This window comes from Camelus dromedarius, chromosome 11 (genome assembly GCF_036321535.1).
Source record: "Camelus dromedarius isolate mCamDro1 chromosome 11, mCamDro1.pat, whole genome shotgun sequence".
In the NCBI taxonomy this organism is placed as follows: Eukaryota; Metazoa; Chordata; class Mammalia; order Artiodactyla; family Camelidae; genus Camelus; species Camelus dromedarius.
Genome location: NC_087446.1, coordinates 53924191 through 53950968, shown reverse-complemented (window position 1 = coordinate 53950968; position 26778 = coordinate 53924191). Strand labels below are relative to the sequence as shown.

The 26778-nt window shown below is 39.1% G+C and overlaps 1 protein-coding gene and 1 non-coding gene across 2 annotated transcripts; one reads left to right on the top strand and one right to left on the bottom strand.

Annotated features, from left to right (window-relative positions):
• Nucleotides 1–119: 119 nt before the first annotated feature.
• CERS5 (ceramide synthase 5) lies at nucleotides 120–25662 on the top strand. The gene is made up of 10 exons (XM_031462595.2): nucleotides 120–411; nucleotides 15489–15594; nucleotides 16194–16324; nucleotides 17038–17095; nucleotides 18812–18862; nucleotides 19554–19646; nucleotides 21123–21251; nucleotides 21360–21466; nucleotides 22235–22391; nucleotides 24784–25662. The coding sequence occupies exons 1-10, from the start codon at nucleotides 215–217 to the stop codon at nucleotides 24931–24933; spliced, it is 1179 nt and encodes a 392-aa protein (XP_031318455.2). The 5' UTR covers nucleotides 120–214; the 3' UTR covers nucleotides 24934–25662.
• TRNAP-AGG (transfer RNA proline (anticodon AGG)) lies at nucleotides 3050–3122 on the bottom strand. The gene has a single exon. It is a non-coding gene; the product is annotated as a tRNA-Pro (tRNA).
• Nucleotides 25663–26778: the final 1116 nt, after the last annotated feature.

Below are 26778 nucleotides of genomic sequence, written 5' to 3'. Positions count from 1 at the left end.
AGGTTGCGGTGAGGAAACTGGGCGGGGAGGCGGGATGGGCGGTGAAGAGGCCCGGCCCCGCGGAGGAGGCGGGCTGAGACGTGCCGGGGACAAGAAGGGGCCGGAAGGGGGTGGCCGCCGGTCAGGCCCCGCCCCGGGGCCGCCTCTTCGCGGGTTCCGTTGGCTGTGGCGGCAGCTGAGGCTGTGGCGGCGGTGGCCGCGGGGCGGGCATAAGATGGCGACAGCGGCGGCGGGAGCCCTGGGCCTGCTGTGGGGCTGGCTGTGGAGCGAGCGCTTCTGGCTGCCCCAGAACGTGAGCTGGGCCGACCTCGAGGGGCCGGGCGACGGCTACGGCTACCCACGGGCCCGGCACATCCTCTCGGTGTTCCCGCTGGCGGCCGGCGTGTTCTCCGTGAGGCTGCTCTTCGAACGGTGAGAACCCGCGGGCGAGCGGCGCGGAGGGCCGGGGGCGCAGGCGGATGGAGCGCGCCGCGGGGAGAGGCTGAGGCCGAGGACTAGAAGCAGAACTGCAGGCAAAGCCCGGAAGCAGGGGTTGGTAAAGCCTGGGAGCCGCGCAGGATGCTCGGAGGGCGGCCGAGGTGGTCGTGTAGCCTAGGTAAAGGCAGAGTTTGGGGCGTGGACACTGAAATGGTGAGAGTCGAGAGGGACGCTGGGCCCACTCAATTTTAGAGCCCGGAGGTCGCTTGAGGTGGGGTGGGGTGGGGGGCGGGTCACATAGGCCTCTCCCCAACCTCCAAGGATTTTGCACACAGGAAACAGGTTGAATGTGAGCTGCGGCCGAGAACCCGAGAAACCAGAAAGGGCCACGAAAACTACAGCTGGTGGGGGCCGTGGAAGCTGAAGGGTCAACTCAAGAGCCAGGCATTCCAAGCCGAAGGAGCGGGTTCAAGGAAAGTTAAGATTTGTGGAGATAGTTTAGTTTCTGAGAGTTGAGGGGTCACAGGATTAGTTAGGCCCCAAGCCATGACTGGTTTGTCAGCACATGGGCGTGCGTGTGTTTCAGTAAAATTCTGCCAGAGCCGGTAAGAGAGCAGATGGGGTGTGGTGGAACGTAAGGGTTCCAAAGTATGGAAAGATGTCCGGTTAGTTGCAGAAAGGGCCTTGGAGGCCAGAAATGGGAGGAGGGGTGCGCATCTTGAAAGGATGGAGAGCCTTGGGGCTTATTAGGAGACACCTCTATTGAGCCAGCTTCTCAGCAACCGTGTGTTCTTGGCAAAAGTGATTTCACTTTTCTTTGAGTGAATGGCTTATGTCAGCTGTCTGAGATAAAGATACACACTGAGGACTTGATGTAGTGATTTTATAATGTGGACAGTAGTTGTGGGTGATTTTAACCAAGTTTACTCAGACTCCAAGAAAGGAGACTTCTTTCATCATAGGTCTCAGGTAGTGAGGGTGGCACTTTGACATCTTTTGTTCGTTCGGCCTTTATCAAGAGCAGGAATGCCCTTTTGAGGATGGGACTATATTGCAGATAGAATAATCAGTTACTATCTGAAAAATTAATAGTATCTGTTTTGGATTACTTCTTTGATTTGCCTACTATTCTGACACAAAAATCTTTTTTTAAAAATACATGTTAGATGTTGCCCACCATTCATCCATTTATTCATAGTGTTTATGCATTGTCATCAAAGTGCTCTGCCAGATGTTCAGGCGTAAAAATAAAGATGTTTTTAACTGAAGCAAATGAAACTCAGAGATCTAAATGCATTTTCTGGGTCCTCAGGAACTTAGCGTTGCAGTTTTTTAAGAATAGTCATTGTATTAAGTATTCTTGGGTTGGAGGCACAAACCACTTGTCCCTCTTAGGAGCAACGTAGGTCCAAGTACTCTCCACCTCAGCATTTGTATATGAAAGCTGAAAAAAGAGAAAGACAGTGTAATGACTGAAAATGCAAATACACAATTCAGGACAGAAAAGAAAGTTCATTGTCCTAGGATAAGATTCTCTGCTTTTCATGTAAATATATACTATATATGGAAATTTCCCCAAATTAGTGGTAAGAGGAAATAGCTTGTTGCTAGTAAACAGTCATTTAATATACGCTTGCATGTATCTTCAGATTTCCAAAGAGGTTCCCCAGGTGACTGTGAAGACTTACATAGCCCCTGGCAGAGCCATTGGAAAGGATCCTTTACCTGTGGGAATTCTATCTGAATGTTTCTATGGTGCTCCAGTGTCAGGGGAGGAGGGGTGGATGGGAATACTGTTTTGAAAGCATTCTAGTATGGTATTCCTTGGCTAGTAAGGACAGGAACCTTGTTCATCTTATGTTTTATTTTAGGAAAGTTTAACCCTAGAAGCAGTCTTGCTATTTTGTTTCTCTTTAAGACTTACAGCTTTAGTTAGCAATAGAATTGACAGCTAGATTACCAATTCCTCTCTTACTGTGCTGGTCTTCCATAAAGGTAATAGAAGCCACTCTTAAGAGTATAGGAAAAGATGTATCAGAACTATTGGTTCAGTTAGTCTCTTTACTACATTTTCTCATTTCTCAAAGCCTACCTAATTTTGAACAGTGATTCGTATAGTAATCATAGACTGTAAGAGCTAGAACTCCAGCCTCCTTTTATATAAAGAGTAAATGAAAGCTTAGAGACATTTTGCAGCTTTTCGGAGGTTACATACTTACCTGGGAGAGAGTCTGGAACTAAGATCCAGTCATTTTCCCTAGCCTTATTCTCTTTCCACCTTATGATGTGGCCATCTTTTCCTGTTCGTTAAATCCCCATTCAAGAGTTCAGATTAGATTTAACCTCCTGTTTCTAGCCTAGGATTTGGAGAACAAATCCATGGTCATCTTATTCTTGGTTATTTAATATAATGTATTTGGCTTGAACTTTGTATTTTTTTGTTTCAAATTGTTCTTCATATTTTAATGAGTATTACACTATGCTGCTTGATAAATTCTCTGTTGTTTTAAGAATCTCCCAAAGAATAAATATAGAGTTTACAATTTATTCTTACTTTCCCTTCCTTCTCATCAACCACACTGAACTTTTTTTTTTAATGGGGGGAGGTAATTTGGTTTATTTATTTATTTAATGGAGGTACTGGGGATTGAACCCAGTACTTCATGCATCCTAAGCACATACTCTACCACTGAGCTATACCCTCCCTCCCCTCAGCATTTAATTTTAAAGTTCTCACAGCTGGAGAACTGCAGCCTCATCTGATAGGGATGATTTGAAAAGCCACCTGACCATAAATAAGTTAGTATCTGGCTATTTCGCTAAAGAACTGCAGATAGGAGATTAATACCTACCCAAGAACAGAGTCTTTCCTTTGTGGGCCTCTGCTAGGTGGTTGTGTTGTGGTGACCTGCAAGGTATACATTGCAGAATACCTTAGATGTGGCTATGGTTGGTCAGTAAATACTGATTGAATATTTGAGAAGGATCCATCCTCATCTGCTAAGATGCCCAGAGAAGTGACCAGAATCTAGGTCTTTAACATGAAATAGATGTTTAGGTTGACTGAGAGAGACGAAACTATAATTTGTTTTTGATGTTAAATTTCACCATACTACATTTGCATGTTGTGCATCTTTCTGCAGTTTTTCTTTCTCCCCACCTATTCACACTACCCTGTACCCTATCAAAAAAAGAGATAACTCTTCTACCTGTTCTTTAAAACTTCCTTTAATATTATGCTGCTGATAGAAACCTGAGGGAATGAGTAGTCCAAGCTAGGTCTGCTTTGCCTTACTTAAATTGGATCTTAAAGATAAAATTGTTTGAAATTTAATATCTAGTCTTGGGATCAAGTAGGAGCTTAAGACTTAATATTGACACCATCAGAGCTACCATAGGCTCATTTATTTTGAATATGGTATTGCAATAGGAGCTTTATGTTGCCAGAATAAAACTGTTTTGTGAATTATACAAGAGATAGATTAGAGCTCTCCTTGCTGCTCATTCATTATTCCAGTCTCCTCTTCTCTCTTGTCACTTCCAAGGCAACCTCACTGGCATGTCTGAAGAGCTTTTTCAGTGCCATTCTCTGTCATGGGGGAATGAACAGACTCATTTACTGGCCTGTCTTATAACTAGAAACAAAAGTAGTGACTCATTTTTTTGTGCACATTTCTTAACCACTCATTTCATCTTCCTCTTGTAAACCTTGCCACCTCTGCTGCATACTGTCTCCCCCCTCCCTTCTTTCTCACTTCTGCTAAGTGGAGGAAGAATTTCTTTCCTCTTCCTGATAGGCCTGCTGCCCTGCTCCCATTTCTTAAAAATGAATGAAATAAGCCTGTCACTTCAAAAAGCAAACTTTGTTGCCAATGACAAAATTCAAGCTTTCGAGTGAAAATTAGAATTTTAGAGACCTTATATCTACATTTGAGCATGACAGCATCCCAATGTTTCAAGCCTTTTCTGATGAGATTGTCATGATGAGATTATATGATTTCTTAATATTGTATAATGAAATGTACTGACATTTTGGAGATCTGGATAACTTAGTGAACCAGTATTTTTCAGTCGACCAATTCATGCTATCCATTCAAAGTGTCAGACAGACTGGTGGATTTTTAACGTGAATGAAAACCTCATTTTCAGATTCTTCAGTGCAGCCAATCTTTAAGAAACTACTGCTTGTGTTTTGGTGTAGTATCAAAGATAAAATACTTCCCCCTTCCAATAATGTATCTGTGTAATGCCAGCTTTTATTTATATACTTCAACCAAAACAATGTATCACAAGAATATTGAATGCAGAAGCCAGCGAGGGTAATCCAGCTATCTTCTATTAAACAGACATTAAAGAGATTTGCAAAAATGTCACACCATTGTTACCCAGTGAAAGTAGGTCCCCCAGACCAGAGAGAGGCTTTGGGAAGAATGGACATAGCTGGTGTCTAGGCTGTAAGGGAGACTGCTCATTCCACTGCACCCCTAGAGGTATTCTGTTGGGCCTTACTGAATTGTAAATCATAGATTTAAATCAGGGTTGCAGATCCATCAGAGTGAGATTGAAAAAGATGATCACATGGCTCTGCCCTTATCTAAGAGTCTACCTCTTGATAAGCTCTGGATGATCAGAAGCCTTCTGTGTTCCTTCTCACTCTGGGAAAACCTTCCCCAGCCCTTTCTGTGGAGTGGGTGTTGATTCTCTGAAGACAACCCTGAATACTGTCATGACTGAGGTCAGGTTCCTGGCTTATCCCTGGAGACAATATATTCATCACAGAAAAGAAACATGTCAGATATTTTTGCTTTAGCCACTTCTTGATTCAGAAAACTGGAGTCTCCTAGATGGGTAAAGAAGAAATGAAGGAAGAGGATGCAGCAAGTGAAATCTGTACCTTCCTTATAGAGTAGGAAGGGGGAGATATACCTGTTTTGGCTTCCTTTCCAGAGGTAGATTTAGACAGATGAAAACTGCCTTCTAAAGAATTCTCTGAGTTTTGGGCTCTTTGTGCTTGAATCTACTCCTGCTTTATCTTTGGGGAAGTTAATTAAGGTGTTACTACAAAAGGAGCTAAACATAGTTATTTCTAACTTAAAAAAAAAAATCTGAAACCAGTTTTCCCAGATGCAAAGGTAGTTTTCCCATATATGAAGAGTTCTGTCTGACTTACTTAGTACTAAGATTTCCAGTATAGTACCCACTAGCTAGTACAGTAGCTACTAGCATTGGGGGATTTCAAATGTGTCTAGAAAGCATTGAGATGTGTTTTAAGTGTAAAATACACACTAGATTTTGAAGACTAAGTGCAGGGGGTAAAAAGAATGTAAAATATCTCAATTTTTAACTGATTACATATTGACATATTAGTGTTTTAGATACATCAGGTTAAACAAAGTATATTATCAAAATTAATTTCACTTTTTTTTAAAAAGTTTTTTAATGTGGCTGTTAGGAAATTTTAAATTAGATATGTGGATTGCATTATTTCTGTTGAGCAGTGTTGATGATAGTGATTCGAACAAATGTTGATAACCAAGGAGAGAATTTTAATGTAGATTCACATTTGATTCAGTTTTTTAGCACCAGAAGGTGATTGGTCCTAAGAATATTGGACCATGCTTTAAACAAGAGTTCTAAAAAAAGGTAGTAATAATGGGATTTTTAAAATATAAATCATTTCCTGAATGATTTAAATGACCAGTTGTAGTCTATTTTGAGTAATCTTTGACTGACAGTGTCTTCTAGCCAAGCATTGCTCTGGAGTTTTGCTTTTCTGCATATAACTCCTCAGTCAAATAGTTAATGATCTGTAAACAAACAAGTTTGTCAAGTAGTTAAGTGTACATGGGGTGATGCACAGCCCTGATAAGTCAGTGAGAATAATCACTGTTCTTCTCAAAACTATGGAGTTTCTTAAAAAGGGTATTTCTTTTTTTTAATATTATCTTGATCATTTCAATTTTCTAATCAATTAAATCTTTTTTGGCGGGGGGAGGTAATTCAGTTTATTTATTTATTTTTAGAGGACATATGGGGGATTGAACCCAGGACCTTGTGCATGCTAAGCATGTACTCTACTGCTTGAGCCATATCCTCCCCCAAAAGAGTATTTCTTACCATCTTCAGCTTTGGGGTAGTATCCCCATTTGTAAGAAGTCTCAATTATGGACACAGAGAGTTTCAAATTAAATCAGATTGTTGTGGTTGTGTTTAATTCTTCTTGGGGAAACCTCTGGTTATATACTGAAATTTAGTTAACTTGAATTTCTACTGATTATCCAGAAATCAGTGACCTCCTACACTGAGCTGGTAGGTTATCTGATGACCCAGGAAGACAGGTGGTACATTTCCTTGAAACACTTCACCTTTCAGTTGAGAATTAAATTTTTACCCATTTGTTCATCTGTTCATTCTTCAACAGTTATTTATTGAGACCTTAGTATATGTCAGATACCAAACTATATGAAGGATAAGAAAGTGACTAAGTCCTGGTGTCTACCCACCAGGAAGAGAGCAAGAAAACCAGTAGTTAAGATACAATGTAATAAATATATGCACAAGGTTATGTTACAGGAGTTTGGAAAAGGTGAATTCAGTTTCCATTTAACAGTTGTTAACTGCAATATAGGCTTAATGTCCTACTAACAAACACTTGTTTCTTGGACTATGAAGGGTGGTGGAAAAAAAAAAACTTATTGAGAAAGAGCTTTTTGTTAACCTTTTCCTCTAATCCATCTCTTATTTGTCATGCATGCATTAGTGTGTTTCTACTTTAACCAAATGCATTAAGTAGTATAATCATTCATCCATTTAAAAAAGATTAAATATGTTTAATGAAAGAAATGTATGTATATAGTTGGAAAAGGGATCAGTTCTTAAACAGTGAGTCTCAAGGACGTCCAACTGTTCTCCAGCCATACTTTGAAAATTGCTGCTCTATAGCAAATAAAATATTCATTAGCTACTGTATAATTAAGCTACAAATTAGAGTTAGTTTGTGTCTCTGAAGCATTTAAGTAATTCTTATTATCTCAAGATTTATTTCCCTTATAATAAGGTAAGGTGTACCCAAGTAGGTTTATCAGATTGCACAGGTATTAGTCATCTTAATTCTTTAAGCCCCTGTTATAGTCCTAAGTGAAGATCACTTTGATACAAGTGGGAGGAGTGAAGAACAGTTTGGTATAAATTCACAGTGTGTGTTTTGTCATGGCTTAGGATAGTATATGTCATAGAGGTTCTTTTAAGTCTGTTCCTGTTTTGTTTTAAGAGCAAATTTGCTAATTTAAAAAAATAGTCCTCAAAAAACCCTGCAAATTACTTACGCACAGACCGTGCAAGAAATGTTGGATTTGGTGGTATAGGTGTCCTTGAGAAGTGCAGTACCTTGTACACAGCAAGCACATATGTGTACAACACATTGGCTTATACATAGCAAATCCTGTCCTCTTAATAATTTACTCAGAAAAATACACTATGGATGCATGTGTATAGGGAATATACCAAAAAAATGTGAAATTTAAGAAATGTACTTATTATTTTATTAAAAATAACAATAGTAAACCTATTATTACATGTTAACATAAGTAACACATTTTTGAAAAATAATTCTCCAAACAAAAAATATTTAGTGAGAAGAGCATTGATTTTACATTTTTGAAAATCCCTGTAATGTCTGGCTTAATAGAAGATAGCTAGATTATCCTCGCTGGCTTCTGCATTCAATTTTTGTGATACATTTTTATGGTTGAAGTATATAAATAAAAGCTGGCATTACATAGGTACATTATTGGAAGGGAGCAGTATTTTATCTTTGATACTACACCAAAACACAAGTAGTAGTTTCTTAAAGATTGGCTGCATTGAAGAATCTGAAAATGAGGTTTTCATTCATGTTAAAAATCCACTGGTCTGTCTAACACTTTGAATGGATATCATGAATTGGTCGACTGAAAAATACTGGTTCACTAAGTTATCCAGCTCTTCCAAAATGTCAGTACATTTCATTATACAATATTAAGAAATCATATAGTTAATATCATCATCACAATCTCATCAGAGAAGTCTGGAAATATTGGGACATTGTCAAGCTCAAAGTTAAAGGTCTCTAAAATTCTAATTTTCACTTGAAAGCTTGAACTTTGTCATTGGCAACAAAATTTGCTTTTTGAAGTGACAGGCTTATTTCACTCATTTTAAGAAAATGTTACCTAAATACCCAGTTCCTGAATAACCTTAGTTTTCTGTTAGTCTTTCTTTCAGGTAAAAATGGTATTCTGTGAAAAAAGCGATTTAGTTCAACATACAACTCAAACAGTCAAGCAAGAGCATTTCCTTGAGACCACTGTATCTTCTGGTATGCAGTAAAAGTGCTTTTTGTTTACCTCCCATTTTATCACAGAATATTTTTAAAATGTATTCAAGGGTTGGGATTTAATAAAATCAGTCATTTGTATTGCTTCATCAAGGACATTCTTAAGTGAAATTGGCCTTTTTTTTTCCTTTTTTTTTTTTTATACTAAGAGGATATAGCAAGGTAGATTACATAACTATTGCTACAGTTTGGTGCCACTGCCTTGATTTGTCCTCAGAAACCAAAAGTTTTATCCAGCATTGCTTTGCATCATCATTGCAAATGTCAGTAACATAACAAAAAGGCAAATAATGCCTTAATATTGTTATGAAAATTGTTTTGATTTTTATGGATCCCCAGAGAGTATCTCATGGATGCTCTGGAGTCTTTGGACCATACATTGTGGCCCTCTGCTATAGCTAAATAAGATCACCCAGGGTGAGTGTGTAGAGGAAGGTTAAGAATCTGCATGGAACCCTAGGAAACACTGTTTTAGGAAAAGGCAGTGGAAAAAGAAAGCCAAAAGAAGATAAAGAGGTGTGACAGCCATACAGTACTTGATAATGTCAGTAGTTAGCATTTAATAAATACTTACTTTGTCCCAGGCATTGTTCTAAGTACTAAACATTGAATCCTCATAGTAGCTTTATGAGGTAGGTAGACACTATTGTTATCCTCATTTTACAGATGAGAAAACTGAAGCAAAAAGAGAGTTAAGTTGTCCAAGATGACTCAACTAGGAGTGCATACCAAGAAGTCTAGTTCTACTTCTGGAGAGACAGAAAGAGAAAACTAGGAAGAATTTGACAGAAAGGAAGCTAAGAGAAAAGAGCATTTTAAGAGAGCATGCTCAGTAATGTAAAATGGCACTGACTGGTCAGGTAAGATTTAGGCCTGAAAAGCATTTCATTTCAAAATAAGGAAATCATTGATGACTTTGGCAAGAGAAGCTTCAGTGGAGTATAGGGACAGAAGCCAGATGAGAGAGGGAGGAGAGTTGAGGAATGACTGGCAGTTAGAAAAGTCATGAGGAGAGAACTTTTTCAAGAGCTTTAGTTGTGAGGTAGGTGAGAGACAGAGGGTGTGAGGGACAAGGAGAGCTATTTTAAGATGGGAAGAACTTGAGTGTGTTCAAAGTCTGATGAGAAGAAACAAGTAGAGAGTAAAGCTCAAGATAATAGAAAAAAAAAGAGAAATACATAGAATGAAATTTCTGATCAGGAAGAGAATGGATCTAAACCATAGGGATATTAGTTTTAGATAAAGTGGCTCTGATGGAGGAAGTTGAAGGCATTCCCTTCTCAGCCAAGAATCTTGAGAGTCTTAGCTATTTTCACTTCTTTCTTCTCCTCATATTTTTCATCGCTGTAACTCACTACTGTCTTTTAGAGTCTCTATGGAATTTCTTTGATGAAGGTTACAACCAGTCTCCAGATTGCCAAATCCAGTGGATATTGAAATCCTTGTCGTATTTGATTTCTGCCTCATTTGATACAACTCCACCTCTGGCCTTCCTGTCCCCTAAACTCACCTTTTATGTTGGTGTTTCCCAGTATTCTGACTTTGATTTTCTTTCGGATTATGTTCATTTCTTATATAGTCACATCCACCCTCACAATTTTAGCTACCACCTGTTTTCTCATTCTTTTATTCTTTCTCTTTTTTTCCCCAGCTCTTTGTGTCTGTGTATGTGTATACATCTTACTCGAGCCCCTTTTTCAAGTTTATCTGCCTGCTAGACAGTTGCATTTCAGTGTTCCATAGGTACTTCAAATTCAGCACACACAACTCCATCTATGGCTCCTAAAAATTTGCTTTTCTTATCTTATTCTCCACTTTGTTGAAGGACCATAACCATAAATCAACTTAGTTTTCCAAGCCAGAAACATAGAAAGCACACCTGACTCTTCCTCTTCTTTTGCATCCTACATCTATCCAGTCACCAGGTTCTATCAATTTTATTTCTCAGCATCTCTTAAATCTAACATTTCCTTTCCATTTCTGTAGCCTTAGTTCAGCTCTTTTATTACTTATAGCATTTTTTTTTTTTTACAGTAGCCTAAAGCCTTACAGTAGCCCTCCACCAACTATACGATAAAGTTCAAGCTTAGCATAACATGCAAGGCACCTATGATCTGGCCCCTTTACTTGTATAGTTTTTTCTCCTGTCACGGTTGCCATCTCCACCCCCAGTTTTTACATTCACAGTTCTCTAAGCACTTTCTTATCTTTGCTTTAGTACATGTTTATCCTTCTGCCTGAATGTCCTTTTTACTTTCTCCTCTTTCAGCTCTACAGAGGCCATGCACATTTTTAATGTGATTGGTTTATTAAGAATTCAGTTGTATACTATGTACAGAATAGATAAACAAGGTCCTACTGTATAGCACAGGGAACTATATTCAACAGCTTGTAGTAACCTATAATGAAAAAGTATATACATATCTGAATCACTATGCTGTATACCAGAAACTAATACATTGTAAATTAACTATAGTTCAATTTTTTTTAACATTAAAAAAAAAAAGAATTTGATTGTAAAGGGAAAGGCCTTTCTGAATCTGTTTTCTGTGGGAATCTGCATTTGCCTCTAAACATGTCAGTTATCTTCTCTCCATGTTTATGTGTGTGTCTGGTGAAGGGGGGAAGCATTTGAGTTCAGAATATTTAGTTGCTCAATACTCTTCACCTAATGCTATTCCATCCTCATCAGTCTGTATAAAATCTTTCTCTTTTAATTGTATTTTTCCGTTCTACATCCCATTTCCCGTTTCAATTTCTTTGATGATTTTTTTTATATATCAATTTTGACACTTTATATTTTTCCAGAAATTTATCTAAGCCAGAGCTTCCCAACCCAGTCATGTTGTCTGCACACATAGAAAATGATATGTGCATTCATAGTGGGTTATGTGAGGCCAAAGGTGTATGAGACTAAGGGTTTCTGGCTTCCATCTGCCCATGGACCACCCTGAGAGTTAAAAGCAGTATCTCAGCATAAGTATAACTCATCTGTGTTACTTGCCATGATATACTAGTTGAGAAGCTTGATCTAGACATTCAAATATATTTGTGTATAGTTCATATCTGTCAGTGATGTTGCAACAGATCACAAAGATAGAATTGTTAGTATAGCTTGGTCTGAAAAAGCAAAGCAGTAAGTAATTTTGTCTTAATTAATGCAGGCTTAGGTTAGCTGCTGCCATGTATCTGGAGGGCAGGAAAGGGGCAGAATGAAATTATCTGTATAAAGCAGGGCAGATATATTACAATCAGGTTGGGTCACTAGACTCGTGTTCCTGGAGTAGCAGGTGGAAAGGAGTAGCTTACCATTACAGACCACTAAATACCTACTTATTCAGATCTGCAGGCAAAGGGTAGTCTGGTCTTACAAATTATTTTAAAACTTGGGCAACAAATTGATCCTGGAGAAGACAGAAAGCCATAAGATAAATGTGAGTTCTCAATGTTATCTGGCACACCAGTTTTCAAACTATGATGTCAGGAATCCTTTGCACTATTAAAAATTATCAAAGACCCCAGAGAGTTTTTGTTTATGTGGATTATGTCTATCCATGTGTACTGATTTAGAAATTAAAATGGAAAAAATTTAAATATATATTTATTAATTCATTTGTAAATAACAGTATATTGATAACTCACATTTTATGAAAAAACTGTTTACCAAAACAAAAAAGTGAGAAGAATAGCATTATTTTACATTTTTGCAAGTCTCATTAACATCTGGCAGCTGTATTCTCAGCTTCTGCATTGAGTCTGCTCCTATATGTCACATAAGCTGTGGACAATTCCACGGTACACTCGTGAGAGAATGAGAAAGAAAAAAATTATTATGAAACTGCAGAATTATGGGAATAGTTTTGACCTTGCAGAGCTCCTGAAAAAGATCGCTGAGATCCCTGGGAGTCTCCAGGCACACTTTGACAAGTGCTGATCTAGTAGAAAGGATGAATGCTAGGCCCTTTGGAGTTTGACCTACTTAGATACCTATTTTTTAAGTTATACTAAATGCCAGGTGGATGATATGGAATGAATACATGATTAAGTCTAAACTTTCTCCTAGTTTTGATTTGAAATTTTTTATCACAAAAAAATTCTTTTCCAATCATAAGCCCTTATTTATGGTTTTGTGCTTCATGCTGTAACACAAAATCAGTACCCAATAAATATTTGTCAAATGTATAAATTTCCTTAGGGTCTGTACAGCTGTCACTGACTTGATGCCAGTAGCTTTCTGTCTTTCATTGAACTCTGTACTAATGAGGGCAGGATGTGAGCTTTTGACAACTCTAGGATATTAAGTCTGCTCCAAAGTCCAGATAATAAAAAAATTATCTTGGCTTCACCCAAGTGAGCAGGGTATAAACCCATCCCTGTTGTATGAAAGAGGGCTTTTTTCTCTTTTTTGCCTTGCTGGAGGTACCATCAGGGAGTACCCAGACTAAACTATCTGTTTCTAGTAAAAATAATAGCTGCCTTTTAATGAATGTTTACAAAGTGTCAGGTACTGAGTTAGGCATGCATCATGTCATTTCATCTTTAAAATAACCCAGTTAAGTAAATATTATCCTCACTATGTGGGTAACTTCCATGAAGTCTCTTAGCTGTTAAAATCTGTCTAACCCCAGGGCCTTTAATCAACCTGACTGAATTGAGGAAGAGGCCTGGATCCAGGGGTAAGAGTAGGAATTGGAGAATCTGTTTTTTTTTTTTTTTTAATATGGTACATTTTTTACAATGAATGAACAATAATTGATACATTATCACTGACTAACATCCATGTTTAAGATTTTCTTTGTTTTTTTAAAATTTATTTTTGGCGGGGGGGTAGTTAGATTTATTTAATTTTTTTTTTTAAGAAGAGATACTGGAGACTGAACCTAGGACCTCCTATATGCTAAGCATGCACTCTACTGCTTGAGCTATACCCCACCCCTGGAGAAGCTGTTTTTTATTTTTGGATCTACCTCTTTATTCAGTTAATCTAGATGGGAGGAGATGGAGAAGACAGAGAGAGATGATTCAGTGCTTTTATTTCTGATATGGCACCAACTCTACAGCAAAGAATGACTGCCTTAATTACTCTTGGTTGCTAATCAATACTAGGTCTAAACTGCTCCAACAGAGCAAGGATGGAATTCACTAGACCGGTCTTATCAGTTACTGAGCACAGAACCTTAGTGAATACAAAAGCAGTATTCTCTGTGTTCACGAGGAGTTTAAACATGATGGGGGTTTAAAATATTTGTACAAAGAATTTACATACCAAGAATATCTACTAGCATTGGCATTTGAATGAAACTTTTGTACTACCTGTGTAAAGGAGAGAAGAGAATGGGTTACAGATGTGGCCTACTTTGTGCTCTGAATAAATCTTTCCCCGTGGCTCAGGGAAGGTGATAAAGGTAAAATAAATTTTCATAGGGGAAGATAATAAACAGAGTTTCTTATTCTCAGTCCCTCCCTTAGAGATAAATTCTGGATTTGAATGCAGATCAAGAAAATAGGTCAAGAGCACTCCATCTTACACCTCCCAGTTATGATTTCATCATAAGACTCCCTAAGATGCTAAGAGAGCTAAAACTGGTTTTGACTTATCCAGAAAGTGACTATATAAAGCTTTTCATGAGCAGATGCTCATGAAAATCTATGGTTGTGGAAAAGAGGGAGATCTTTCTTGAAGAACCAAGGAATAATTCCTCAATTTTCAAAGATCTAAAAGTTGGAAATTAATTATAGTCAATGATACCACCATGGATTCTCAGAAACAGAAAAAAACCTTATACTTCATCTCATATAACCCCTCTTTTAGATGATGAAGCCAAAACCCAAGAGTTAAGTGACTGGGCCAAGTTTATATGACTGATTAGTGGTAGATCTGGGACTAGAGTTGAGTACTAATAGGTAATTTCTTCTCACCACTCTTCCTAGTTTTCTGATGTCTTTCTTCAGAACTCCTGGAAGTTCAATTTCCATAATCTTTTGATTAGGTAGGAAGGTGACCATGACCCAGGATATTTGTATTAGGAAGAACTGAGGTTCTACTTTTCCCTCCAATTAAGATCTTCTTGATCTTTTGATGGAAGGGAAATTACCATTTACTAAGCACTTCCCTTGTGTCAGGGTCTTCATAATGTTGTTTCATTGAATACCTTCAAGATTCATGTAAACTAGACCTGCTTGTAACATTTTAATGAGCATAAGAATTCCCTGGGCATCTTGTTAATAATGCAACATTTTGCTGAACTGGAGTTCAAGATTCTGTGTTTCTGAAAATCAGCCTCCAGGAAAAGCTCCTAATGCTATTGATCTGTAGACCTTATGTAGCAAGGATGCTGATATTGTCTTCATTTTATGGATGAAAAACTGAGGTTTACAGAGATTAAATAAGTTGCCCAGGTTACTACAGGCAGTAAATGGTAGACTAGTGATTTAATTTAGGTCTTTCTGACTCTAAAGCTCAAGATATGGTAAGGGAAGCCAGGGGAAAAATGGAAAGAGAGCTTATGTCCCAATTATTTCCTCAACAGGTCACTTCTCAAGTGAGTCAATGGCAGAACCCAGGACTAAACCAAAAAGTCCTGACTCCCAGCCAAGTGTTTCCCCCTTTTCCTCTTATCAGTCCCCTAATTAAGATCTTTGCTTCTTGCTTCACAAACCGTATTTAGAATTGGCTTTTGGGTTTTCTCCATTACAGGTTTATTGCCAAACCCTGTGCTCTCCATGTTGGCATCCAGGACAGTGGTCCTTATCAGGCCCAACCTAATGCCATCCTTGAAAAGGTGTTCATATCTATTACCAAGGTAAGTGGGCAAAGAAACAGAGAGGAAGATTCATGTGGAGAGTTGCTCCATAGGGCAGGGGAGGATAGAGAGCAAGTATTTCCAAGGATAAGGACAGGCTGGGATGGTCTTTCACATTTAGATAGTCCGTATAGCTATTAGGAGAACTTTATCCGCTCAGGGAAATGCCTTTGGGCCAGGATTCCCTTAAAGTAGTCAAGATATATACATTTGAGTTTTAGGCCTAGCAGCCACTGTCACCCCTCCTCCCCCAGACACACATCACATTTTGATTTTGTTTTTCCCTGTTCCACCTCCTGTCATTACCTAGTTGCATAATCAAGATGGGGATGGTACTAATAGCCTTTGCAGTATGGGTTTTTAATACCATTTTTTACTCAGCTTGGGCTGAAGGGAGAAGACCAAACAAGGATGTGTATAAGTGAGTGGTAAAGGTCCTTGATGTGTGAAATAATACTTCTTACTAAAAATGACTTTGAGGATGAAACATCATTTAAGCCACTGTAGTTACCACCCCTCTGCCACTCAGCTAGTCAAAGGGAAGTTTATGAGAAGTTTGAAGAGAAAGGGATGTTCTGATCCTGGTCATACATCTACAGTATCCCGATGATAAACGGCTGGAAGGGCTGTCAAAGCAGCTGGACTGGGATATCCGAAAAATCCAATGCTGGTTTCGCCATCGGAGGAATCAGGACAAGCCCCCAACGCTCACTAAATTCTGTGAAAGCATGTAGGTGTGCAGAAGGAGGTGGGGAGTGAGGAGAAGGGTGGGGTAAGACTGGACTGAGGTTTTTTTTTGGAAATCACTTCTCTTGCTAAGATAACAGTTGATCGATGTGGAGGGCTAACTCTATTACAGCCTGGAAAGAAGAGGACTGGAAGCCTGGTCACCCTTAGTTTCTTGGACATGCTTGCCCCTAAGCTAGATGTAGTTCCATTTTGTTCCCGTTTCCCAAATAAATTAGGAGTGAATTCCTATACGTGTACTTATGTAGGTAGTTATGCACACCCTTGTACACCTTGGTAGAGATAGCACCAGCTTGCTCTAAATTGACATTTTAGTGGGAAGCATCCTTTTTCTGGACATACTATAGTTCATTTCACTGGGTTTTTACTAACTATCCTTTTGGCACAGAGCACTGTATCACTGTGATGCAAAAAAAAAAAAATTAGGCACTATCATCAGGGGGTCTGATATGGAAGGAAAGTTGATTAAACCAGTATACACTTGTGGAATCTATTTTAAACAGAGTCTGGAAAGTTTTTTTGTTTTTTTGGTTTTTTTTTGGCTTTTTAGGTAACAATATTTGTCCTTCTTATGGAAACTTACCTTGTTTCTTACCAGTAACTGTCTTATCCCCAAACTGCTATCTTGACTCCTGTAGCCTCAAAGACTTTCTTTAGAGTGAATATTTATCTAACTTCTACTCCTTGCCCATCCAGGTGGAGATTCACTTTTTATTTATGTATATTCTGCTACGGAATTAGATTTCTCTGGTCGGTGAGTCTGAACTTTCTCTGCTTCTCTGTTGGAGTCTAATCGTGCCTACATCCCTAGAGATAAGAGTTAAATACTTTTAACCCCTCCTCCCCCTTGCTCCCTTTCCCTATGCGATGCTCAGATCCTAGGTTTATAAGCTTAACAGATTATCTTCTGCCTGGGGCCTGACTTCAGTAACTTCATGACACTACTGTTTCTTAAATAATGCTAATAATAATAATATTGATTAAATCAGCATAGTATGTGATGGTTTACAAAGCACTTCACAAAAGTTCTTTTCTTCCAAGGGGGAGACAGCTACAGATATGTAATCAGTAACTCATTAAACTGGGTAAAACAGGTGTTATTCCTGCTTTTCAGTTAATTGTCAAAGTCAGAGAAGAATTTCAGGCTTTTTGATTCATGATTCCATGTTTGTTTCTTTTTTTCTTTTTTTTTTTTTTTACTGTGCCACACTATTTTCCTCTAAATGAAATAACTGAGGCTTCAAAATACATGAGCCAAAAAGAGGCAGAACTAAAGGAAGAGAATAGACAAATGTATACAATCATAATTAGAGATTTTAATACTCTTAGTAATTGACTAAACCACTAGACAAAAAAAAATCACTGAGGATGTGGAAGATTTAAGCAACATAGTCAATTTGGCCTATACCAACACCTGAAGAATATATATAATTTTCAAGTATACATGGATGGATCATCAACTAAGACCATATGCTAGGCCATAAAATGTCTTGGCAAATTTTAAAATACTGTTCTCTGATTATAATGGAATTAAAATAGAGATCAATAATAATAAGATGTATAGAAAATATTTGGAAGTTAAACAGCTCTTCTAAATAATCCAAAGAGCAAATAAGAAATCACAAGGGAAATTAGAAAATATTTTTAATTGAATGATGCTGAAAGTACAAAATACCAAAATTTGTGGGATACAGCTAAAGCATGCTTAACAGGAAACTGATAACTTTAAATGTTTATATTAGAAAAGAAAAGGGCTTTAAAATCAATGATCTAAGTTTCTACTTTAAGATCTGGAAAAAGAAGAGCAAAGTAAACCCAGAGTAAGTTAAAGGAAAGAAATAATTTAAAAACAAGCAAAAATTGATGAAATTGTTAGATAAATAAAGGAGAAAATTAATAAAGCCAAAAGTTGGTTTTTTGAAAGTTTAATTAAAATCAATAAACCCCTAGGGAAAAAAGAGAAACATGATTAATATCAGGGAGAAGCAGCAGCTATCACTATAGATCTTGTGGACACTGAAAGACAATGTTATGGACAATTTAATAGTAATAAATTCAATAGCTCAGATGAAGTGGACAAATCCCTTAAAGGACATAATTGAAACTCCATTAGAGATAATTACTTTTGAATCTTTGCCTTGGAGATCTCTCCCTTCGTTATTAACTGGAATCACTGTCTTCCTGCATCCCAATTTCCTATGTCCTGGGTGGTGATGTTCCCCAAAACTATCCTAGAGCTCTCTTTGCTCTTAGTTATTCAAAGCATGGTTTGTCTATTTGTAATAACAGTTTCTTGCTATGGAAGAAAAAGTCTAGCCATTTATTGACCTTTTGAGGATCCCTAAATTTGGTCAAGAGGGATTCCTTTCTTTTCCATCTCTCTTCTGCCCCTAACATAGAGAGAAAGGGATTATATAGATAAACCAGGGAGAATCCTGAAGGCTGACTTGGATTATCTGTTTTCTCTTAGTCACCTTGGTTGTGGGACACCCGACAGTGCTGGCACAGTTACCCTTATCAGGTAGGATCGGAGCCCTTTAAGACAGGGGCTTTATATGTGTGTGTAAGATGGGGTAGGAGAGAGTTCATTGCCAGTCCCAGGGCAGGTGGCATGTTTCCCTGGTATTCTTGAGGGATTAGGGACTGAGTCTCCTTGAGTCATATATTCAGGGTATCTATTTCTGGGGTCCCCATAGCAGTGAAATCCAGTGATCTGTTTGTTCGTTTCCTAAATTCACCCTAATTGGGCTAGAAAGAAAAGCAACTTCCTGGCACTCAATGAGGTGCTTTCTGGTTCAGGTGTCCCTTTTTAATCCCTTAAAATCATCTTGGTTTAGTCTATAGTAGAGAAATGTCAGGGGGCTGCTAACAGGGTAGAAGAAGGGAAGGCCTCTGAAATCACTGATTGTGATTCAATCCCCTGAAAATCACTAATTGCCCAGAATTCTGGACACACTGATCTGTGCTATAGTACGTATGAACCTTATCTGATCTCTGGGAGATGAGAGCTGAAGATCCGTATGTAAAGGGCAGAGGGAAGATGTTTAAGTCTCCATACCAATCCAAAGTCTGTTAGTTATTACAGATCTTGGAAGATGATGAAGAGGAAGGATGTTTAATAATTTTGGGTATGGGTCCTCTTAGAGAAATTTGCAGAGAAGGAATGAGTCTTTGACTAGCCATTGTTCTAACTACTTCTTTCTCTTTTCCAGCCTCTCACAAGTGGGCTTTATTACTATTATATCATGGAATTGGCCTTCTATTGGTCTCTTATGTTTTCTCAGTTTACAGATATTAAAAGAAAGGTAAGGACTTTGGTTCCCTCAACTCCCTGGCTTATTGCACCCTCCTTTCTAGCAGCTGTCATTATTGATTATCAGTGTGATGGATTTGCTGCCCTAATTGGACCACAAAAGAGGGAGAAACTAGGTTTGATGGGACTTTTAGCTCTTTGTAATGTTCTCAGAAATGAGACCTGACTAATGATGAAGTATATTTGAGGCATTCAAGGCATGCCAGGATGAGAACAGGTAAGCAGCATAAGAAGCATACCCTTTTCCTCATTTTTCTCCAAGGCTTACATATGTAAAGCTCAGGAAACTAGTCAGAACTTCCCTTCTTGGTGAACTTCCCTTCCCCAGTTACTTAAAGAATGTCATCTGGAACAGGTTTTAGATGATTTAGTTTGACCCTTTTCTTGCTGTTGTTTAGGAAACAAAAGATTAAGAGAAGTGAGTTGACTTGCCCACATAGTGAAAAAGTTGAAAATAACTTTTTTATAAGCTGACAGAAAGGGCAGAATCTTCACCTTTTATTGGTGTCCACCTGACATAAAGCAGTTCCAGCAGCTCTAACCCTAATCTGTCACTACCTTATGGTTGTCTTTGGTGAAGAAAATCAGGGTTAGCATTTGTGAAAATGGACTGAAACTAATCTGGGTTATTAATTGTTATGTAACCTAGAAGCTTGATACTCAATTCAGATGCCTTTCATTCTCCTATCGTCAGGAGGCATGGGTCCCCTTATCAAAATTTTATTTTAATACATGACACATATGAAAATGTTTATAATATATTTGTAATATATACTACAGTGTATACTTGTGAACTCATCTCCAACTCAAGAGCTAGAACATACCATTGTATCTGTCTTTGTGGAAAGCAGACTTTTCATCCTTATTTCTATGATGCAAATTTACCTACCTTCTCCCACCCTCTGTCACTCACTGGACTGTGAAGTATTTATTAGATACGTCTGGTAACTCAGGAATTTAGAAATTTCTCCAGGTCTAACCTTGGCATTTGAACTCAAGAAGAAATTAAGCTTTAAATCGGAAAGCAGAAAGTGCTTGCAGTAAGATGGATTGTTTAACTTTTCTCTGAAACTTTTTGGAATAGTTTAGCTTTGCTGCTCCACAAACTTCTCCTTTCTGTTAGGTCCCTTTGGTTGAAATTTTCTTCATCAAAGCAAAAGAGTCTTAGATTCTCAAGGATATCTCAGACTTGTATGCCTGGCTTCTACCTGGGAAATTGGATTTCCAAGTGTTAGCTCAGCATCCAAGCTCTACAAGTTCTGCAGCTACCAAAGAAGATTGCTTTTTCTGTGCTTTGAGCTAAATTAATGTAGATTATGGGTCAGTCACTGATGTAGAGAGTTTTGGGTCAAATACTAGGCTGCTCCTTGAAGGAGATTTCTAAGAACAATTGTTGCGGGGTATTGAATTAGCTAGCAGCTCTGTGGCCTTGCCTTTACCTGCCTCTTCTATTTCCATTCTTTCCTAGGACTTCCTGATCATGTTTGTGCATCACTTGGCCACCATTGGGCTCATCACCTTCTCCTACATCAACAACATGGTTCGGGTGGGGACTCTGATCATGTGTCTACATGATGCCTCAGACTTCTTGCTGGAAGTAAGGCCACAACCCCTCTTTCCTCTTCCTTTTTCTCTCCTTTTCTTCCTATCTGAGAACTGGCTCAATTCTTATCCCCAACTCAATTCTTAACCCTCTTTTGTTCAGGCAGCCAAGCTGGCCAATTATGCCAAGTATCAGCGTCTCTGTGACACCCTTTTTGTGATCTTCAGTGCTGTTTTTGTGGTCACTCGTCTAGGAATCTATCCATTCTGGTAAGTGCTAGGGCTGTGGAGCTTTGGTGGGTATGTGGCCAGTGATACCTTTTGCCAGTTCTAGGACCACCAAGAACTCTAACCTGGGCCTTTACAATTCTCAAAGGACCTTGTTTCCCTTGCACAATATTTTTAGTGAGGTGTGATCCAGATGAGAGCATCCAACTCATTTAGCTGTGGCTCTCCTGACTCATCTCTGAGGGACAGTCCTCATTTTATGCCTAATTCCTTTGCCTCCTTTTGCACTAATTACAACATTCTCAGGCTCTTCTTGTTTTCCTGCTCTGTACTCTCTCTCCCATCCTGAGCAGTGTGTGAGCGCACGCACACACGCACACACGCACACCATTCTCACTTCTACACTCATTACTTTATAGTACAAAGTCAGTGACTCTGGGTTGGAGATTTTGCTTAGTCTGAGGGAATTAGCTACCTAAGGTCTCTTATGTGCCTAAGGATCTGAGTGATTCCTAGGTTATGATTAAAATTAGTGTCCCAGTTTTGTGAAATGCTGCATATTTGAAGTGATTAATAATATGACTTAATCCACCAGTTCCTAAGATTTCTGTATCTTTTCCTGTCCCTAAAGATAGAAAACTCCACAGGCCCCTTTTATTCTTCTTCACTGTGGATGAGTATCTCTGGAACTTCAACTGATAGACGGTATGGAGAGAAAACACACAGGGTTCTGCTTCCAAGGAAATTCAGCTTCATCCCTGTCTGCCTGGCTTTGACTCTAGAATCTGACCACTGGCTTCCCTCTTATAGGATTCTGAACACGACCCTCTTTGAGAGCTGGGAGATGATCGGGCCCTATCCTTCCTGGTGGTTCTTCAATGGCCTTCTCCTGATCCTACAGGTTCTCCATGTCATCTGGTCCTACCTAATTGTACGAATTGCTTTCAAAGCTTTGATCCGAGGAAAGGTGAGGATGGAAGACGGCTTCTTTCTTTGGGGCTGGGTGAGAAGATAGGTATTATGCAATAGACCTTCTCTTTCTATCTAGCCTGGTGAGTCCCATCTACATAAGTAGACCCAGCAAAAAGCCTAGGGCTCCAGAGTTCTCACCTTTTCTTTAAGTATGAGTGTTTCACCTTCTAAGATGTGACTTAGATGTAAGAGGAAGGATCTGTCTTCTTCCTGTCCCTTAGGAATGGCTGTTAAATAATGAATAGGATTAGGTTTTGGAGATGTCCTGAGCCATTTCCTGTCCTTTACCTATCTAGTTCAGTGAATTTCATATTTTCGTTTTTAGCATGGGAGCCTTTTTTCAAAGGAAATCACATGCAGAGCTCCAAGACAGAAACTATAAAAGCAGAGATGCTGTATTGCCTAGGAGTGTTCTTTTAATTCACAAGCCACCCCAAGATGACCACACTGTGATGTTCAAGATATGGTTTATGTAAGGGACTAAGTACCAGCCTCCCCTTACTGTTGTATGAGGCATGGGTCCTAAGTGAGGTAGGTCTTTAGGGTTTCAAATACCCATCTTATGCCAAGAGCCGAAAATCACAAAGAAATGCGTCATTTAACGGTAAACTCATAACTGAATTTTGCAAATTCTGAGGCAGTCAAGCTGTGATTAGTCTGAGGGTTGGAGATTCAGCCTTAAGTAATACAGAATCCCAAGGAGAAGGGCTCTGGTAGAGGACACACTGACTAGGACAAAAGGATGGGATGTTACCCAGGTATATATGATCTCTTGTGTCACTGTACCTTATGGCTGCAGTTGGTTTCAGAACTTGCTTATTGTGCCTGTGCATCTTGCTGTAGCTACTGGACATCTCTCTTCTCCCCTGCTTTTCTTTCCTGACCAGGTGACCTATCCAGGAAGGATTAGACCCAGACTCTGTACTCTCCACTCTTTTCTCACCTCCTTCCTTTTTTCTGTGCCTGGTGGGAGCTGGACAGTTTCATCTCTTGCATGTAAGTGTATCTGTGCTTCTAGTGTTCAGTGAAGCATGTCTGTCTGAAGTGTTTCTCTTCCTTCCTGCTTTCCTTTCTGTTTCCTTGTGTTGTCTCAGAGCATGCCCTCTCCTGACCTGGCCAGGCCATTGTTGACTGGAGCTCAAATTACCAGATTTTTTTCCCTAAACTGAGGCAAGAGTAGAGTCTCCCCCCCGCCCCCCCTTTTTTTTTTCTGTTTTTCCTTTCTCATCCCCTCCACCGCCCTTTTTTGATCCTCCCTTTACCTCACATCTAGACACATTGCCCTCTGGTGGAAGTTTCATAAAGATCAGGTAATCAGTTATCTGGGCTCAGAGGTCAGTAGCTATAATAAACCATAGAATCTGAGAGCTAACCTAAGCCAAGTACCCCCACCCTTGGCAACAGCAATTGCAGTTTTGTTTCCTTCTCACCCCCTTCTCTTACTTAAAAACACACACACACACACACACACATTTATTATCATTCAGTTCTAGAGGGCAGAAGTCTGACATAGGTCTCACTGGGTTTCTCTCCTTTACTTTTAAGGTCCACGGTAGAGAATTTGAGTACTTTGCTTGGTATATAGGATAGTTTAGATTGGAAAACACAACTCTAATCTAAACATATAAACCCTTCATTTGAAAATACAAAACAAAAAAGCTAAGGTTAAGTGGTAAAGATTCATAGAGAGTAGCATGATTGGGACTGAGATTCTTTTCTCACTGACTGCCAGGTTTTGTTTTGTTTTGTTTTTCCTTTTCTTTTCCTTTTTTACCATACTATGTATCTTGGGGATGCCAAAGTTGCTCAAGAAAAGTAATCCTGATACTGGGAAAAGGGGGAAGATTGGAGAAAAAGTGTCATAGGGTGTTGATAGTTGAGCCCAGAAAGAGTAGAACTACTGAAAAGGCCCACTAATGGATCAGCTTTAGGGAGAAAGTAAAACTCAGGATAACCAAAACTGCAGTGGCCACAACCACCAGAAGATAGAAGCAAGGATGACAGCTGTTTGTGTTTGCTGTATCTGTTTCTATTTTTTTGAGGTGGATTAGGAGAAAAGGTGTATGTGAAGTTTCCTTCAAACCTCAACTGGAACTTGGTGAATGATTTCAGCTCTTTCAGGCTGGTCCTGAAAGATAATTCCCTCTATCACAATAGCTACTTATTCCATTGAGAACGGAATTAGAGAAGATGAGAAACCCAGAAAGCAGACAGAGGATATTCACAACAGTGTCTATGGTCTAGACAGTATTTTGAGTCAGGTGCCACCAGAAAGTAGGCCAGATTGGGAACAATGCCCAAACATGGGCTCTGTGGGCTCTTTCTGTCTTATGATTCCAGAAAAGTTCTGTCCTCACCTTTCCTACCTTTGGCCCCATCCCACCCAGGTATCTAAGGATGATCGCAGTGATGTGGAGAGCAGCTCAGAGGAAGATGATGTGACCACCAGCACAAAAAGCCCCTGTGACAACAGCTCCAGCAATGGTGCCAGTCAGGTGAATGGTCACATGGGAGGCAGCTACTGGGCTGAAGAGTGAGGTGGTTGATATGGGGACTTCAGCACACATGGACTTGTAGGGCCATTGGCAACCTACTCCTCTTCAGCCTCCTCACATCAACACTCCTGTGATTAGGGAGTGTGCAGGGCACTGAGGAGAATCAAAGAAGCAAATATTTTCACTTAAAAAAAAAAAAAACTCTGCCATTTTGTATTTAATAGACTCCAGGTTCTTTCAGTAATGTTATTTGCTCTGTGTATGTGTGTATGCATGTGCATTTGTGCATATGTGTGAGTTTCATTGCCTGGGTTGGGGCACAATTCTGGACTGGGGCCATTAGGCCTCACTTGGTCCCCCTTGAACCCACCTCAACCCCAGATTTGACTGCATCTTGAATTATGCTGGCTCCAGACTGTCCCCTCCCTTGTTACCTATGGCTCTTGAGGCTCTGGCCATCTGAATGGAGCAGCTAACTTCAGCTCTAGGTATCTGCACTGTTCTTCCTTCGGAGCTGGAATATTTCACATGAAGTTGTATAGAAACAGACAACCATGGACAGATGACCAGGATTGCTGTGGCCCCTAGCTAGATCCCCTTCCTACCACCTGGACAGCTGCGGATACCCTGCTCTTTATTCAGTGGTACGCAGGGAGTGGGGGGTGGGAGGAAAGAGTGAGCTGAGGGCTGGAGGACAACAGCCACTGCGTGAGCTGTTAACGGTTTATACTATTGTTTACTCTTCTGTGATTAAAAGTGCTTCAGCCCTCATCTGCTGTCTCAGCTTCTTTAGTAACTCTGTGTCCAATTCCCTGAATCCATAAGCTAATTAAGAACTTTTCCAGGTCAGATTTTAGAGGCCCTTGGACACCAGGTTTTTCCTTTCTGTGCATGCTTGGAAAACACTGCCTGCATTTTAGGGCTTTATATTTTAAGAAAAAATAAACCTGTAGTGATCGCAAGAAAAATGCTGAGCAAATGAAAGCATGTATATTGCCAATGCAACAGAGGCTTTGGTTGAAGAGCTAAGACACCTTTAGTATTTCCTGTATTTCCCAATGTTATTGAATACAGAGACTGCCAGTTAACATTTGAAGATTGCGAGAAGTGAGTCTAAGCAGATGTTTTCTCTTTAAGCCCATGGAGAAGCAGTCTTCCTAATCTAGATTTTTCTCTAGTTGAGGTCAAGGTAAAATTACCAATAGTAGTATGCATCTCTTAGAATAGTTTTCCATTTAATGAATATTTAGATTATCAAAATGTTTCCAGATGCTCACGTGTACATTAAGACATACGGAGTACTTCATTGTTAGGCAGATGGATAAAAATCGAAAGAAACGGGTTATTCTAAGAATCAGATATTCATCTGATGTTCATTGACATTATTGAGATGTTAACTCTACTAAACTTACCTTACTGAGTGGCTGGATTTTTAAAAGACTTACTAGAAAAACTAAGTTCTAGAAAATCTTACGTAGTTATTTGGTCAGAGCTAGTCAGGAAGACTAAAAGACTAAGGTCGTAAATTTAGTTCCTTAACTTGCCATATTGTTGAATAGACTAGTAATTGTGAAATATGAATGAAATGCTTTTGAAAGTCACACAACACACGTATTTTGTCTTTTGAAATGTGAACAATTGCTTTATAAATATAATCTGGGTTAGTTGGCCTAGTTAATCTGACCAAAGATGCAACCAAGTGGTATAATAACTAAAATACTATCTCCTTCTTACATGCCAGGTACTGTATTAAAGCAAAGTACGTTAACGTGCCTAAATTCAAACAGCTAGTAAAGAGACAAACTCAGTCTCTATTCTTAACCACTATACTATAACACTTTACAAGACTTAATATGAATAATAATTGAAGAAACAGCCAGAGGCATA

What these genes read in the sequence shown, in the direction of transcription:
- CERS5 (XM_031462595.2), top strand. Translation starts at nt 215, where the DNA reads ATGGCGACAGCGGCGGCGGGAGCCCTGGGCCTGCTGTGGGGCTGGCTG. An exon ending in GTGAGGCTGCTCTTCGAACG is followed by an intron (nt 412 to 15,488) that starts GTGAGAACCCGC and finishes TCTCCATTACAG; the next exon opens with GTTTATTGCCAAACCCTGTG. An exon ending in GAATTAGATTTCTCTGGTCG is followed by an intron (nt 17,096 to 18,811) that starts GTGAGTCTGAAC and finishes GTTTTCTCTTAG; the next exon opens with TCACCTTGGTTGTGGGACAC.